At 51.0% G+C, this 16852-nt stretch overlaps 1 protein-coding gene across 5 annotated transcripts in view; it reads right to left on the bottom strand.

The window, feature by feature from the left end:
• Positions 1-9917: 9917 nt before the first annotated feature.
• Positions 9918-16852, bottom strand: part of IL4R (interleukin 4 receptor) — a 53024-nt gene continuing 46089 nt past the window's right edge. For all 5 annotated transcript variants that reach the window (XM_054452703.2, XM_054452704.2, XM_054452702.2 and 2 more), the window contains 3 exons: positions 15713-15791; positions 13892-13941; positions 9918-12446 (listed from right to left, as the gene is read on the bottom strand). In XM_054452703.2, the coding sequence (XP_054308678.1) occupies positions 10865-12446; positions 13892-13941; positions 15713-15791 (1711 nt within the window). In that variant the 3' untranslated portion in view covers positions 9918-10864. The remainder of the gene's footprint in view (positions 12447-13891; positions 13942-15712; positions 15792-16852) is intronic.

Below are 16852 nucleotides of genomic sequence, written 5' to 3'. Positions count from 1 at the left end.
CATTGTCATCATCACATATGAAAGATCAGGATCCTTTACTGTAAATGGAAGGGAACTGTAAAAACAAGCCCATTGAAACCAAAACCGAGTGATTAACTTCCAGCTAGATGCTGCAGCCTGTGGGAGGCTGATCTGGAGAAGAGAAAGAGAACTGAAAAAGGAATTGTTTTCTCAGCTCACTATGCCCGCATGCCACCTAAAATCATCTTAGGGACCCCAGGGAGCAGGGAACGACACAGTCACAAAGATGGTCCTGGTCCTGGCACGGGGGAGTGTTTGATAAAGACACTGCTGGCATAAACCCAGGGGTCAATAGGGAGGCTGACATGGCTGAACAGAGGAGCTGGAGAGCAGGGTCCCAGGGACAGACTCACAGTACCGGAAGTTCTGCAGGGAGGAAGGAGGTAGGTAATTGAGGGGCACCCGCTCTCTTGCTTTAGCAATCAAAACCAGGAACCAGAAAGAGGAGGTTTGGCGAGGATGAGAAAGAGCTCGTTTGGATATATTGAATCTGAGATGTGGGGATGTCTCTGTGGCGATCCATTCATCTGTTCAAGAAGTATTTATTTACTTATTTTTATGTATTTATTTAGAGACAGGGTCTCTGTCGCCCAGGCTGGAGTGCAGTGGTGGCGTGATCATGGCTCACTCCAACCTCGACCTCCTGGGCTCAAGCGATCCTCTTGCCTAAGCCTCCCCAGTGGCTGAGACTACAGTTATGCACCGCCATGCCTGGCTACTTTTTGTATTTTTTGTAGAGATGGGGTTTTGCCATGCTGCCCAGGCTGGTCTCAAACTCCTGGGCTCAAGCAGTCCACCTGCCTTGGCCTCCCAAAGTGGTGGGATGACAGGTGTGAGCCATGGTGCCCAGCCAAGAAGTATTTATTGAGCACCTACTATGTGCCAGACACTGTTCTAGGCCCTGGGATAAAGCAATGAGCCAACCAAACTGAAATCTCTGCCAACCATGAGTCTACTTTCTATGGGGGAGACATAGGAGACCCGGTGAGAAATAAGAAATAAAAGACTTAATAATATATACAATGTATAATAACATATGTCGCATGAGATAGGAATGGCTACTAGCTAGGACATGCGAAATGTTTGGGTGGGAGATGTGGAAACTGAGACATACCCAATTGCAGTTGAATTTATGACTCTGGAGTTCAGGCAAAAGATCTCAGCTGAGGAGATATATTTAGAAGACATCATTCATTCATTCATTTATTCACTTAGTAAATGTTTATTGAGCATGCTCTATGTGCCAAGCACTGTGCTGGGCTGTGGACCACACAGTTCCTGCTCCATGCAACTCCAGTCCAGATTTAGTGAAGGTTGTAATTAACTCTGTGGAAAGAGGAGAGGAGATGGGGAGGGCCCAAGATGGGCCCTGCGGCAGACCCCTAACGTGTAAGAGAGGGCAGAGGAGAAGACCTTGGAAAAAGAGACTGGAGCCAGGTGCGGTGGCTCACGCCTGTAATCCCAGCACTTTGGGAGACCGAGGCGGGAGAATCACAAGATCAGGAGCTCAAGACCAGCATGGCCAATATGGTGAAACCCCGTCTCTACTAAAAATACAAAAAAATTACCCAGGTGTGGTGGCGGGTGCCTGTAATAATCCCAGCTACTCGGGAGGCTGAGGCAGGAGAATCACTTGAACCCGGGAGACGGAGGTTGTAGTGAGCTGAGATCATGCCACTGCACTCCATCCAGCCTGGGTGACAGAGCAAGACTCTGCCTCAGAAAAAAAGAAAAAGAGACTGGACAGGAACAAACAGCCAGTGTCAGAGAACCAAGAGGGGCCGAGTTTCAGGAGTGAGGGAGATGCTAGTGCTACAGAGTGGTAGGGATTGAAACTGAGACTTGGCTTGGGTAGTGCAGCTGGCTTCGGTGAAAGTAGTTTTGTAGCAGAGTCGGGCAGACTCTGCACAGAGAGGGTAGAGGAGTGGGTGCAGAGGAAGTGAAGCCCAAGAGAGGAGACAGCTTTTGAGCACAAGCACTGTGGCTGGGGGAGAGAAGGCGAGAGAGAGAAATAGGAGCCGGGGTGGAGGGAAGCTTGGGCTGTTTGAAGATGCAAAGACTTGAGTAGATGCGTGTGGCGATGAGGAAAGGCCAGCAGAGGGAGGCAGGTGAAGACACACGGGAGTGATGGTGTTTTAGGGTCCAGAGGGAGAAGAGAGCTCAGCCTGGGAGAGAGGGAATGACCCCGCATCAGGAAGGGCTACATCATTGGAGGGGCACTGTGCAAAATAAAAATGCAGGTCTTCTTATTCAAAACGGGCTGATAATTCGGCCAGGCGTGGTGGCTCACGCTAGTAATCCCAGCACTTTGGGAGGCCAAGGTGGGCGGATCACTTGAGTCCAGGAGTTTGAGACCAGCCTGGCCAACATGGTGAAACCCCATCTCTACTAAAAATAAAAAGTTAGCCGGGCGTGGTGGCTCATGCCTGCAATCCCAGCTACTTGGGAGGCTGAGGCAGGAGAATTGCTTGTGCTCAGGAGGCAGAGGTTGCAGTGAGCCGAGATTGAGCCACTGCACTCCAGCCTGGGGGACAAGAGCGAGACTCCGTCTCAAAAGCAAAACAAAACAAAAGGGCTGAGAAATTAAGATGGTCACTCTTGGTTCCTGGATTAGGAGTGGGCCGAGTTGTGGCTTCTGGCTGCCCAGAAGCCTCTGGGGTAGGAATGGCTGTCACCATTCTCCACTTCAAGGTCCTGTGAGGTGATCTACTGACCTTGATCATCCTTTGCACCTGTGCCCAGGCCTCCTTCAAGGGCAGAAGGCAGCAGTGGTCGTAGATGGTGGTGGAAGGGGGAGGATGAGTAGGGCCTGTTGTGCCGGGGACAGAGCAGCAGGTGGCCAGGAGCCTGTCCCAGGGAAGCAGGCAGGAGGTGGGACCATGTGTGAGCTGAGGCTCCAAGCCCTCAATGGGTGCTCCTTGGTCCCACTAAACCCCCCTACAAAACAGAACTTCAGAGATAAAATGTTTAAGAGTTGTTTTCTTTTGTTTGTTTGTTTTTGTTTTTTTTGAGACAGAGTCTTGCTCTGTCGCCCAGGCTGGAGTGCAGTGGCACAATCTTGGCTCACTGCAACCTCCACCTCCTGGGTTCAAGTGATTCTCCTGCCTCAGCCTCCCTGAGTAGCTGGGATTACAGGCATGCACCACCATGCCTGGCTAATTTTTGTATTTTTAGTAGAGACGGGGTTTCACCATATTGGCCACGCTGGTCTCAAACTCTTGACTTCGAGTAATCCACCCACCTTGGCCTCCCAAAGTGCTGGGATTACAGGTGTGGGCCACTGCGCCTGGCCAAGAATTTCAAAATGGGGACTTCAGAGCATGTCATTGAAGAGTAGGGATCCTTCAAGCATGGGGGTATGGGCTGCTGTCTGGTGCACAGCTGTGGAGCTGGCCTGCCCTACGTCCACTCTAACAAGAGAGGGTGGATGCCGATACGGAATGAGCTGGAATTTGGCAGGATCCTCTGGAAGTGAAGATTTAGTGCCAATAAAGAGGGAGAGGATGGGGACTGGGGAAGGAGCTTGAGGAAGAGTCCAGATCCTAAAGTTGGATGCGTGAATGCACCTGTGCGTTCATTTCCCATTGCTTCTCTGACAAATTTCCACGAGTTTAGTGGCCTAAAACTGAAATTTATGATCTTGCAATTCCAGAGGTCAGAAGTCTGAAACTGGTCTCACTGAGTTCAAAATCAGGGTGTTAACAAGGCTGTGTTCATTCCAGAAACTCTAGGGAAGTCTGTTCCTTGACTTTTCCAGTTTCAAGTGGTCACCTGCATTCCTTAGCCCATGGCCGTTTCCTCCATCTTCAAAGCCAGCAGTATAATATCTTGAAATCTCTCTCTGACTTGGCTTCTCCTGCATCTCTCACTTATGAAGATCCTTGGGATTATATTGGGCCTGTCTGGATAATTGAGGATAATCTCCCTCTACATCTCAGTGTCAGTTGATCAGCAACCTTGCTTCTATCTGCAACCTTAATCCCCCCTTGCCATGTAATGTAACATGTTCACATGTTCCAGGGATTGGGACATGGACATCTTGGGGGGTTCATTATTGTACCTACTACAATTTTTAAGGTTGCTTTATGACTGCAGAAGAAAACTCACAGTGGTTTAAAGAAAAGCACACTGACAGTTTATTTAAGAATGTAAGGTTGGTTTGATCACTTGGTGTTGTAATCAAAGATTCAGGCAGGCCTTTTTCTTCTTCCACTCTGCCATATTCAGAATGCCTCCTTTCATCTCCAGGCTTGTCTCCTCATGATTGCAAGGTGGCTGCCAAAGCACCATCCAAAGCAGAAAGGAAGGTGGCAAAGGAGCCTTCTCCTCCATGCTGCTTTTTGATTAGGAAGGAGAACTGCTGGCTTGCTCTGTGGTTCATGGCAGAGAGGAAGGTCAGGCAGCCCAGCTATGTTGACCAACTCAAGCTAAATTTGCTGCTAGAAATCAGGAAATCATGGATGGTGGTGGAAGGGGGAGGATGAGTAGGGCCTGGTGTGCCCAGGGCAGAGCAGCAGGTGGCCAAGAGCCTGTCCCAGGAAATGCCAGTTCCTGGGTGGGATCATGCTAAGGTGGGTCATCAGTATATAGGAGTGATGGGTCAGGGCAGCCAGAATCAGAGATCAGTCTATGGCTGGGATCAAAGATCCATCTGTGGTGAGGGTCAGGGGTCAGCATGTGGCTGGGGCCAGCCTGCAACTGGGATCATTAGTAAGTCAGTAACATGGGTCGGGACTCAGTTCCTGGCTTGAGTCAGAGCTATTCTGTGGCTGAGGACAGGAGGTGGACTGTGGCCAGATCAGAAGTCAGTCTGTGGCTGGATCGGGGTCATTCTGTGGTTGGAGTGAGATATCATAATGGAGTTGAGATCAATCAGTTTAGTCTTCTCTCTCTGTCTTTCTCTCTGCATCTCTGCTTCTCTCTGTCTCATTCTCCTTCACTGTAAAGACCTGTTGGAAGCTCAGCAGCTTGGGTCCATGGGGAAGAGGGAAGTTGAGTCTGGACAAGGTCCTATAAGTCCCGGTATGGAAGAACATAAGGGAAAAAGAGAAAAATGTCAAGAATATAAATATATATATATATGTATGGTGAGAAATGAATGATATAAAACCGCAAATATGCAAACACTGACTCTGCATGTAAACAACACGCAGAAGTGGCACAAACAGATACAAACACAAGTGGGTTGAATGATGGGATTGGGACAATTTTTTGTCCTGGATTACTGTTTCTCCATTCTGCCCTTTTTGTAATAAAGTCAAATTAAATTTAGAATGTCATTATTTCCTCTAATTATGTTTTATACCCTCACCTCCCACAAAATCCACAGACATATTCAGTGTAATATTAAGGATAATGTTAGCAGACCAGGCACGATGGCTCACATCTGTAATGCTAGCACTTTGGGAGGCCGAGGTGGATGGATCGCTTGAACCCTAGGAGTCTGGGACTAGCCTAGGCAACAGTGATTCCCTGTCTCTACAGAAAATTTTTAAAAAATTAGCCAGGCTTGGTGGTGTGTGACCCTGTGGTCACAGCTACTTGAGAGGCTGAGGTGGGAGAATCACATGAGCCCAGGTGTTCAAGGCTGCAGTGAGCCGGGATTGGGCCACTGCACTCCAGCCTGGGTGACAAAGAAAGACCCTGTCCCAAAAAAAAAGAAGAATGTTAGCAAATACTTTGAAGGCATTAACTATTTGCAGGTATAGTTCTTTTTTTTGAGACAGAGTCCCACTTGCTGCCCAGGCTGGAGTGCAGTGGCGTGATCTCCACTCGCTGCAACCTCCGCCTCCCGGGTTCAAGTGATTCTCCTGCCTCATCCTCCCGAGTAGCTGGGATTACAGACACCCGCCACCATGCCTGGCCAATTTTTGTATTTTTAATAGAGACAGGGTTTCACCGTGTTGGCCAGGCTGGTCTCAAACGCCTACCTCAGGTGATCTGCCCGCCTTGGCCTCCCGCAGTGCTGGGATTACAGGCGTGAGCCACTGCGCCCAGCCGCAGGCATAGTTCTAAGGGCCTCACAGGTACTGACATATTTAATTATCACAATAGCTACATGAGGCAGATACTATAATGATTCCCATTTTACAGATAACGAATCAAGCACAGAGAGGTTACATGCTGGCCCGGTGCCACACAGCATATCTAATGGACATTAGTCTCTTTTGTCTGGTGCTGGGGGAATTTCTGGAAAATGCAGAGATGGAAGAGAGGTGGGATCGGGGCGGGGCGAGTGGGGATCTCCCAGGCCAAGATTTCTGGGCACGGCCTGGACCTGGAGCTGCTGGGATGGAGTAGGCGCTGATGCTGATGTGGTCACCAGAGGGCAGCAGGGACCAGGGAGCTGACCTCCTCTTCACACCCCTTCCACCCCGGCCGGTGCCCCTGACTTGTCAATAAACGTTGTGGAAACAGGTGGGATTTGGTGGAAGAACTGACACGGTCCTGCCACCACCACAGGCCAGTTAAGCTTGAGAGCAGCCGGGTGTCACCTGGCCTCCACCCACCACGTCATCTGCTGCTCACCCCACCACTGTGGCATGCAGAGTACTGCTCTTGTGTGCCTTTTACCAAGGAGGAAATTTAAGCCCAGAGTGGGCAAACACTTTTCCCACGGTCACACAGCTTGGAATTGGAAAGGCTGGACCTAACCGGGCAGGGTGAGCGCAGAGCCCTTGTTCCTCTGAGTCTCTGTTCTGAGCTGGAACTAGGGTAGATGATGAGCCCATGGTATATACAGGGCGGTTAGTTAGGACTCTGGTTCGAAGCCCGGCTATGCCACTCGGTAACAGCACGTCGTGGGCAAGTCCCACGCAGCCTCATCGGCTGCCGGGAGGATCCAGTGACGTCAGGCCTCCCTCGTGGTGGGAGCTCAAACACTTGCTGGGTTTTTTGGTTTTTTGGTGTTTTGCTTTTTGTTTTTTAATTAATAACTTTCGTGGGAAAAATAAAGTCAGAAAGGTTGTTCAACCGGATGTTCACGGAGATACTACGCCTTCAAAAACAAGCGCTCATTTCGTGATCGCCCACACAGGGCCAGATGCTGGGGCGGGGATGGGATTTCCGGTGGTTTTTCTTCACTTTCCTCTTTATACCTTCAGGCTTTCTCTGAATAGGAAAAGGTCTGCACGTGCTGATAGAGTAATCAGAAAAATGCAATAAGCCACTTTTTGTAAAAAAAAAAAAAAAATTCAGATGCACTCACTGCCTTCCTCCCCCCTCCTTCCCCCTCCCCTCATCCCCCGCAAATTCTGTGTAAAGGCAGGGCTGAGGGAGTACCCCAAAATCAACATCTCTGGAAGCCCCCCTGCAGGGGCCCAGGCCACTCAGCCCACTCTGGCGCTGCTACCCAGGGGCGTCCCCTCCTGCCCTCTGGTCCAGCCCCGGAGGCTGCCGGGAAACTCCCGCAGCCGGCATCTCGCTGGGCCTACGACCCTGGACCTTGCCTACTTCCTGCAGGGTGGGGGCCAGCCTGAGTTGGGCCCACCTGATCCACCAGGTCTTCTCACCCCTCTGCAGCTTCCCAAAGCCCAGCCAGTTCAGTAATAGTTGCTGAGGCCAACAACTTGGATTTCTTTTGCCTAAGATCCTGGGGGAGGGAACCGTGAGTCCAGCCTCTATTCTTTGTTGGGATCCCAGTCCAATTGCATCTCTAGCAGTCAAATATATTTTCTATTTGCTGCCTAATTTTTAAATTAGATTTTTCTGAGACAATGCTCAGGCAAAGTGGATTCGAGCCGACATCTGCGTAGGTGTCAGGATGACATGAGCTGATACATCAGGGCAGCTGGGAGCTCTTAGGTCAGACCTGGGTTCAAATCCTGGCTCCAGGATTTCCTAGTTGTGTGGTTCTAAGCTAATCCTCAACCTCTCTGGACCTGTTTCCTTATCTGTAAAATTGGGATAATCATTGAGCCTGCCAACTAGAGCTGTTTGGAGACGTAAATCACACAGTGGCTGGACGGCACTTAGCATATTGCTTGGCCCTAAACAGATAACTATTCTTATTTAAAATTATATTTTATTATAAAGAGCTTTTGGAGGCAAGAAGTCCAGAAGGCTAGTTCAGGCTCTGCCATTCTCTGGGTGACTTTGGGCAAGTCTCTTTTCCTCTCTAAAACTGTTTCTCCATCTGTAAACTGTGATTTGGGCAGCTAAAGGGATAGATTTGGGCTTAGAACAAGGTTTTTTTTTTTTTTTTTTTCCTGAGACAGGGTCTCACTCTGTCATCCAAGCTGGAGTGCAATGGCATGATCTCAGCTCACCACAACCTCTGTGTCCCGGGCAGAAGCAATTCTACCAACTCAGCCTCCCAAGTAGCTGAGATTACAGGCACCCCCCACCACACCTGGCTAATTTTTGTATTTTTTGGTAGAGATGGGGTTTCACCATATTAGCTAGGCTGGTCTTGAACTCTTCACCTCAAGTGATACACCCACTTCGGCCTCCCAAATTGCTGGAATTACAGCCGTGAGCCATCATGCCTGGGGCAAGAAGGTGTTTCTAACAAACATCAGGCTGCATGTGAGGTAGAGAGCTCCCCATCATTTCCAGTGTAGTATGTAGGCTCCTAGAGCAGGAAGGAATCTAAAATGGCCAAGCCCCTCAAGCGTGAAATCAGGGCAGCGACTCAGAGACGCAAAGTGATGCAGACATAGGAGCTTCAGGTTCCCAGCCTTCCCATCTAAGGCCCACACCATCCCTCTGCCTGCCTGGGATGTGAAGTGCAGATCACTACAGAGAGCCTGGGTGATGGATACACTGTCTGGATTCCACTATAGATCTGTTGCTAACTAGCTGTGTGACCTTGGCAGTGTATCAGCCACTGTTGGTGTCCTGTCCATGTCTCCTTGGTGTGCCAGAGTCTCTCAACACCTCCAACTCTCAGTTCAAGAATTTTTTTTTTTCCTGGAGTAGCTGGAAGTGCTGGAGAATTAATGCTCCTGGAAGCAGCTCTCAGCCAATGACAGATGGGAGCTGGTGGACAAATACCCCAGCTCCCTCTCCTTTGCAGGCATAACTGGGCACGTGCCATGCATGGTCTTCCAGAGATCCCCAGCAGGTAAGCGTCAGTTTCTCATGCTGGTAATCTGTTGGATAACTCACCCTTTTGTCAGAGGTTTATTTAAACTGGAGCAACTCCATCTTGAAGAGGGGCTGGGTAATATGAGGCTGAGACCTACTGGGCTGCATTCCTGGGAGGTTAAGGCATTCTTAGTCATAGAATGAGATAGGTCATCACAGATACAGGTCATAAAGACCTTGCTGATAAAACAGGTTGCAGTAAAGAAGATGGCTCTAACCCACCAAAACCAAGATGGCAACAAGAGTGACCTCTGGTTGTCCTCACTGCTACACTCCCAGCAGCGCCATGACAGTTTACAAATGCCATGGCAACATCAGGAAGTTACCCTATATGGTCTAAAATGGGGAGGCATGAATAATCCACCCCTTGTTTGGAATATAATTAAGAAATAATCATAAAAATAGGCAGCCAGCAACCCTCGGGGTTGCTCTGTCTACGGAGTAGCCATTCTTTTATTCCTTTACTTTCCTCATAAACTTGCTTTCACTGACTCAATGGACTCGCTCTGAATTCTTTCTTGCATGAGATCCAAGAACCCTCTTTTGGGGTCTGCATCTGGACCCCTTTCAGGTAACACTTTCTTGGTTCGTGTCCTTCCCTGCCTCAGTTTCCCACTACCTTAGCAGGGTTTCCTGGGATTATTTCCTAAATCAACTATTTGAATCCTTGTCTGGGGAACCCAAACCCAGGTGGCAAGTTTCTTAACCTCTTGCATCCTGGTTCCTCTGGATGGGTGAATTCCAGGAGTTAACAGAGACACAACACTCACAGCAGTGTCTGGAGGGATGTTTGGTTAACACATAAAAAATAAAGAGACAAAGAAACTTTATTTATACAAAACTCCACCCCTTCTGTTCCTCTCTCCTCAGCAAACAGGTAACAGTTGATGAAACTAAAACACACAGACGAGCATTACTCAACCCAAGGTCCCCGCCTTCCCTAGCACCTGAGGTCTGGGCCAACGTGCAGGGTAACTGGTGCCTTATGCCTGCTGTCTGGATTGCCTGGCCCACAGGGTGGCTGAGCATATTTATTCTGGGGGTTCCATGCATATGAGGAGCCCCCAGCCATACAGCTGGGCATGGGTGTTTGGCAGCAAATTGTCCCTGCTTTAGTCATAGCAATTTTTCGTGTCCTCTGTTGCTCCCCTTAACTGAACACCCCTTGACAGCCGGGATTCTGCCTCCAGCATCAACCTAAGGAAGCTCTGTTAAATGAATGAGCACCTCTAGACAATGACCACCCTCCCTGAAGTTCAATTTCTCATCGATTTCCCAAGGCCACCAAGTCATTCCCTGATGGCTGTGTTAGTTTCTAGGCTTGGCTTCTAGCTCTAGAAGACAGAGGCACGTGGGCCTCTACGTGGGCCATGGTGATCTGGTGGGCAAAACATGCCTTGGGCAGGTACAACAGGGACAGTCTGCTGCAGAAGCTGTGGAGGGAGCAGCCAACAACTCGTTCACAAGTTGAGGTGCCCAAGGGCCTCAGTTTTCCTGCAGGGGCCTGCCGTGGGGCACGGCGACCCAGTGCCCTCTACTCTCATGGGATGTGGCGAGCCCAGCCCAATGCTGGGCGGGGTCCAGTCGCTGCAGCCCAGTGTTAGGCCAACGTCAGTGGGGCCAATCACCTTCATACCACGGTTCTTCAAGTCTTTTGGAAATCTGCCAGCCTGGCTGCCTTCCAGGAGGTGGCATTTCCCAGGCATGGATAAGCCCTAGTCCTCATCTGCAGACTCAGCAACAAGAGGACATGCACCTAAGAGACCCTCATGTATGTGGGTCCCACGGAGACAAAGTTCACGATTTTGGGGGTCTGGCTTGAGCTCTGAGCATTGCCAGGGGCAAGATGGAAGGACGATGAGGATTTACTCTTCTCTGAGATGCCCGAGGGTGCCAGGGAGGCCGGACACAGGCTGGCCTCCAGTGGAACCCCACCTGGAGAGGGGTCTGGGGCCCTCAGGGGGGTTGTAGGGGGCGAGGACCTGTCTCCACAGCAGCAGCCACAGCAGGGACTGGCCACGACAGGGGTCTGGCCACCATCCTCCTGGCCATGACACTGCTTCAGGTGGCCGCACAGGTGGCAGGTGAGGGCTGAGTAGACAATACCACTGCCCAGGCTGTCCCCAAGGGGGTCTTTGGCCTGCTCCTGGGGAAGTGGGGGCTTCGGCATGTCCTCTACCTTTTCCCCTGGCTCCAGACCCAGGTGCTCTGGGGAGCTGCTTGGGAGATGTGAGCTCTGCGGGCTGCGAGGTGGCTCCCTGTCCAGTCCAAAGGTGAACAAGGGGACAGGGACTGGGGCAGGGTCCCCAGGGCAGCCAGGAATGAGGTCTTGGAAAGGCTTATACCCCTCTTCCCCACTGCTAGCCCCAAACCCGCATTTCTCCGGGGACACGGCACTGCTGGCAAGCAGGCTTGAGAAGGCCTTGTACCCAGCCTCTCCTGGGGGACCCAAGCCCACCACCACACTGGCCTGGGTGCCACCCTGCTCCACCGCATGTACAAACTCCCGATAGCCACTGGTGGGGGCCGAGATGGGGGCTGCAGCCGCCCCGTGCTGGAGGACATTTCGGCGGAGGATCTGCTCCCAGGTTTCTGGCTCAGGTTGGGGCACAGTGGTTGGCTCAGAGAGCTGGGGGACACAGGGCATCTCGGGTTCCACTTCCTCCAGGTGTCTGGCCAGCAGTGGGTCTGGACCCAGCTCTCTGGGACACGGTGACTGGCTCAGGGAGTTGCTGAAGCTGCGGTAAGCGGGGTTGTCTGCGATGACGAGGGGCGTCTCTGTGCAAGTCAGGTTGTCTGGACTCTGGGTCGGGCTGGCAGGAGGACTCGGCTCCAGGTGAAGAGGCTGCTCCTTGCCCCAGGGAGGTGCCTCCTTGGGCCCTGCACTTGGGAACTCATCCCAGGGCATGTGAGCACTCGTACTTCCTGAAGATGGAAGAAGGCACGACTCCCCCATGTCCTGCTGGCAAAAGCCCCCATTCTCCCCTCCGAGCAGGTCCAGGAACAGGCTCTCTGTTAGCCGGGCCACAATGCCCTCCCTTCCCTCCTGGAAGTCATCCCTGCTGCTCTCAGACGATGCACAGAAGCTCCCTTTTTCTTCCTCTACCTCCTCCTCCTCCTCCTCACACTCCACCGGGGCCTCAAACAACTCCACGCATCGCACCACGCTGATGCTCTCTGGCCAGAGGACTGTCTTGCTGATCTCTACCGGGCACCATGCTGATTTTCCAGAGCCCTGGAAAGGCATCTCTTTGGCAGCCTTGTGGGGATCCTCATCCCGTTTCATGTTGTGCTCCAGAAAACAGGGCAAGAGCTTGGTAAGACAATTCTTCCAGTGTCTGCAAAAGCAAAGTTTGGTCAGGGCTCAGTTTCGACACTTGAAAAACTCCTATTCATTCTTCAAAGCCCAGCCTGAAATCACCATGTCCTGATGGCTGTCTACTGCAGACATGCCTTCTAATGTTATAATCAGTAATTGATCAGTCTATGTTGCTAGAATGGGAAATCCCTGAGGGTAGGGTCTGTGTCTTTGGGATTTCGGGAACCCAGCACATGTCCTGGGCACCAAATACAAGCTCAGATCTGTTGAATAAGAAAAAGTCTTTATAGATGATGATAATTAAAAACAACACCATTATCCCAAGCCATGACCAATTAGAAAGGATATGGAAGCCGGGTATGGTGGCTCATGCCTGTAATCCCAGCACTTTAGGAGGCTGAGGAGGGAGGATCGCTTGAGCTCAGAAGTCTGAGAACAGCCTGGGCAACAGAGCCCAGGCTGTCTCAAACATCTCTACAAGAATTTAAAAAAAGGAAAATTAGCTGGGCATGTTGGTGTAAGACTGTAGTCCCAGCTACTTAGGAGGCTGAGGCCAGAGAATCACTTGAGCCCACGAGTTTGAGGCTGCAGTGAATCACTGCACTCCAGCCTGAGGGACACAGCAAGACCCTGTGTCCAAAAAAAAAAAAAAAAAAAAAAAAAAGGGTGCGGGATCCTAGGGTTGAAGCAGGGTCCTGGACCCCTTTAGTTTCTGGAGTATGGAAAGGTCCAGCAGGCCCCAGGGAAGAAGCTAAGGAGGCCACAGTGGCGGGGCAATACAGCGAGAGCTTGTCTTTACAAAATCTTTTTTTTGTATTAATTATCTTTTTGAGACAAGAGTCTCACTCTGCCACCCAGGCTGGAGTGCAGTGGCACAATCTGCGCTCACTGCAACCTCTGCCTCCCGGGTTCAAGTGATTCTCATGCCTCAGCCTGGTGAGTAGCTAGAATTACAGGCAAAAACCTTTTCAAATAGCCAGGCGTGGTAATGCACGTCTGTAGTATCAGCTACTCAGGAGGCTAAGGTAGGAGGATCACTTGAACTCAGGAGTTTGAAGCTGCAGTGAGCTATGATCACACCACTGCACACCAGCCTGGGCCACAGAGTGAGATCCTGTATATTAAAAAAAAAAGGAGGGGAGTGTTCAGGATAGTGGCTATTTGCCGACAAGTATACAATTAGGTCAAGATTTTAACAACAGGCACGGCTGCTCTGGTTGTTAACTATAACAGCACTCCCAAGGGGCGTCACCATGTACCCGACACACCAGTGAAACTCAGGGGGCTTGGCCAGCAGTCCACGTTTCCAGAACACCCCTCCACCTGCCGTCCCTTGAAGGCTAATGTCACACGGCAATTACCGAATGCGGGGAAGAGAAGGCAGACATGGAGCTAGGGGCCTGCCTCTCCAATTCTATCACCTTCCCAATGCATGCAGGCTGTGACCTAAGTTCAGATACATACGGGCACTTGGCTGGTTCCTGGCCTCGGGACCGCTTCTCCCACTGTGACACCTAAAATACAGAGACAGCCAATGAAAGAGCAGAGTGGCCGTGCAGCCCGGCCTGGAGTACGGCAATGCTCAGGAAGGGGTGCAAGCCTCGACATCACACAGATCAGAAGTCCAACAGGTCACTTACGCTTTCTGAGCCTCAGATTCCTGGGAATTAATGACATTGTCCTAATATTTACAGGGACTGTGGTCAATGGCAAAAGTGGCCACAGAGGAGTGCTCTGAATCTCCTCCCATCCCTTGAATCTACCCTGGCCCTGGGACTTGCTTGGGCCCATAGAATGTGATGGAAGTGATATCATGCCAGTGCTGCGCCTAGGCCTCAAGAAGCCTTGGGACTTCCCACCCTTGAAAACGGAGCCACTCTGTGAACAAGCCTGGGCCGGCCTGCTGGAAAGTGGGAGACACATGGCTCAGGCACCTGCACTGTCCCAGGTAAAAGTCAGCCAACTAGGCTGGGTGCAGTGGCTCACGCCTGTAATCCCAGCACTTTGGGAGGCCGAGGTGGGTGGATCACCTGATATCAGGAGTTCCAGACCAGCCTGACCAACATGAAGAAACCCCGTCTCTATTAAAAATACAAAATTAGCCTGGCGTGGTGGCACATGCCTGTAATCCCAGCTACTCGGGAGGCTGAGGCAAGAGAATTGCTTGAACCCAGGAGGCAGAGGTTGCAGTAAGCCGAGATCACGCAATTGCACTCCTGGGCAATAAGAGCAAAACTCCGTCTCAGAAAAAGAAAAAAAGAAAAAAAGCCAACTGTCAGACACGGAGGGAGGCTACGGGGACGGGTCAGCTCAATCCAGATCTGCCCAGCCCAGCCCAGCCCAGCCTCCCCCGCCACCCTCACTGCTGAGCCCAGCCCCAAATGCCAGCCTGCAGAAGCATGAGCTAAATAAAGTTGTTGTAACCCTCTACATTTCGGGGTCATTTGTTACACAGCAAACGCTAACTGATACATAAATGGCACTTGGTATTTGCAAGAGGCTGGAATATGCACTTTATATGTATTGTCTCAATAAATTCCAATATCTGCCTTACCAGGTAAACACTGTTATAACCCACAAGAGGAAACTGAGGCTCAGAGAATTAAGCAACTTGCTCAAGTCCACACTGCCAGTGAGTGGCAGAGTCAGGATTCAAAGCCAACACCACTAGATTCCAGAGTCCTTGGAAAAGCAAGGACCCTCAGACCTTCTCTTCTAGACAGGACCTATATCCCCCCTTTCTCCTTCCTAGAGAACTCTCATCTTGCTCAGGCAAACCCCACCCACTCACCCACAGGACCATCGCCTTGGGGAAGTTGACTCCACCCCTGGCTTAGGGGTGGGATACATTTCAGGCCAATGAGAACCCGGAAGGGATTTGCTGATGCTTCAGGGGCAGTTTCCTATGCTTAAGAAGAAGACACAGAAAGCCTGTCACCCTCTCCTTCCTCCTCTCCTTCTGGCCTCTAGCTCTGGTACTGGCACCTCCCCAGGGAATGACACAGTGATGATGACCCAAGGGTCATTGTCCCAAGGGGAGGGAAAAAAACAGGAAACCAACCCCAGAGAAGCCCACCCCAGGCTGGGATTGCCAAGGGGAAGGGCGGGAAAGCCTCTGGTCTGCTAAAGACCTCATTCAGCTTCTGCCTCTGTCTCCCCTGCAACCCTCCTGACTGTCTATTTGCCATTCCAGAAGCCAGTGAAGGTCCTTAACAGCCCAGGTGTTCTGAACCACACTTCTTCATGTACACAGTCCCACATATCCTCATCCACGCCTACTCCTACCGGAGCATCCTGGATTATTATAGCCACGAGGCGGCTGCGGGCTGGGTTGGGAATCTGATCCCACCATTCTTTCTTAATCCTGAAAAACAAAAGGAAAAGGTGTTGATCTCTGAATTATTGACAGGTGAACGCTCCTCCCATAAAAGTGGTCGTTATCACCAATACTTATTTGGCATCAGAGATCAGGCTGATTAGTTTCTGGAGGTCAAACCACTGACTCCTCACTCTAACCTGGTGACATGGATTCTACTGCTAACCCTATTCTACAGATGAGGAGAGTGAGGCCCAAGGAGGTGGAGTGACAGCTGGTAGGTGGCAGAGCCAGGTTCACACTCCCACATTCTGTTACCCAGAGCAGAGTTCCTGATGAGGCCACCTGTGTCCTCAGTGGGAATGAGACCCCAGGGAATTAGGAAAGACTCAAACTGCAGAGAGAGGATTCTAGGTTCCCCTCAACAATCCCTTTTTCAGAGCAGCTGAGGGCAAATGACCAGGGAGTGGCCTGGGATGGCCTGGGAAGCTGGGGGACCTATGGAGAAATACAACCCTTCTCTCTTCCTGGCCTGCCTGGGGCCATGGTGCACCATCACTGGGAGGTAAAGTCCTCAGACCACTTCTGAATCAGCCTCTGCCCATGGTTTCAGTCAACACATATTTATTGAGCACCTTCTATGTTTGACTCACTGTGCCTGGCCCTGAGGCCACAACAGTGAATGAGACAAAGATGCCTGCCTTGGTGAAACTGACCTTCAAGAGGGGCAGATGGATGATAAATGGAGACAGAAATGCTTATATGAGGCCGGGCATGGTGGCTCACGCCTGTAATCCCAGCACTTTGGGAGGCCAAGGCAGGTGTATCACCTGAGGTCAGAAGTTCGAGACCAGCCTGGTCAATATGGTGAAACACCGTCTCTACTAAAAATGCAAAACTTAGCCAGGCGTGGTGGCAGGCGCCTGTAATCCCAGCTACTCAGGAGGCTGAGGCAGGAGAATCGCTTGAACCCGGAAGGCGGACGTTGCAGTGAGCCGAGATCGCGCCACTGCACTCCAGCTGGGGGACAAAGTGAGACTCCATCTCAAAAAAAAAAAAAAAAAGAAAGAAATGCTTATATGAGGTCATTCATTCGTGGCAATAAGTGC

Source organism: Pongo pygmaeus, chromosome 18, assembly GCF_028885625.2.
Source record: "Pongo pygmaeus isolate AG05252 chromosome 18, NHGRI_mPonPyg2-v2.0_pri, whole genome shotgun sequence".
Lineage (NCBI taxonomy): Eukaryota > Metazoa > Chordata > Mammalia > Primates > Hominidae > Pongo > Pongo pygmaeus.
Note: the sequence above shows the minus strand (reverse complement) of the source record. Positions and strands in the feature narration are given on the sequence as shown.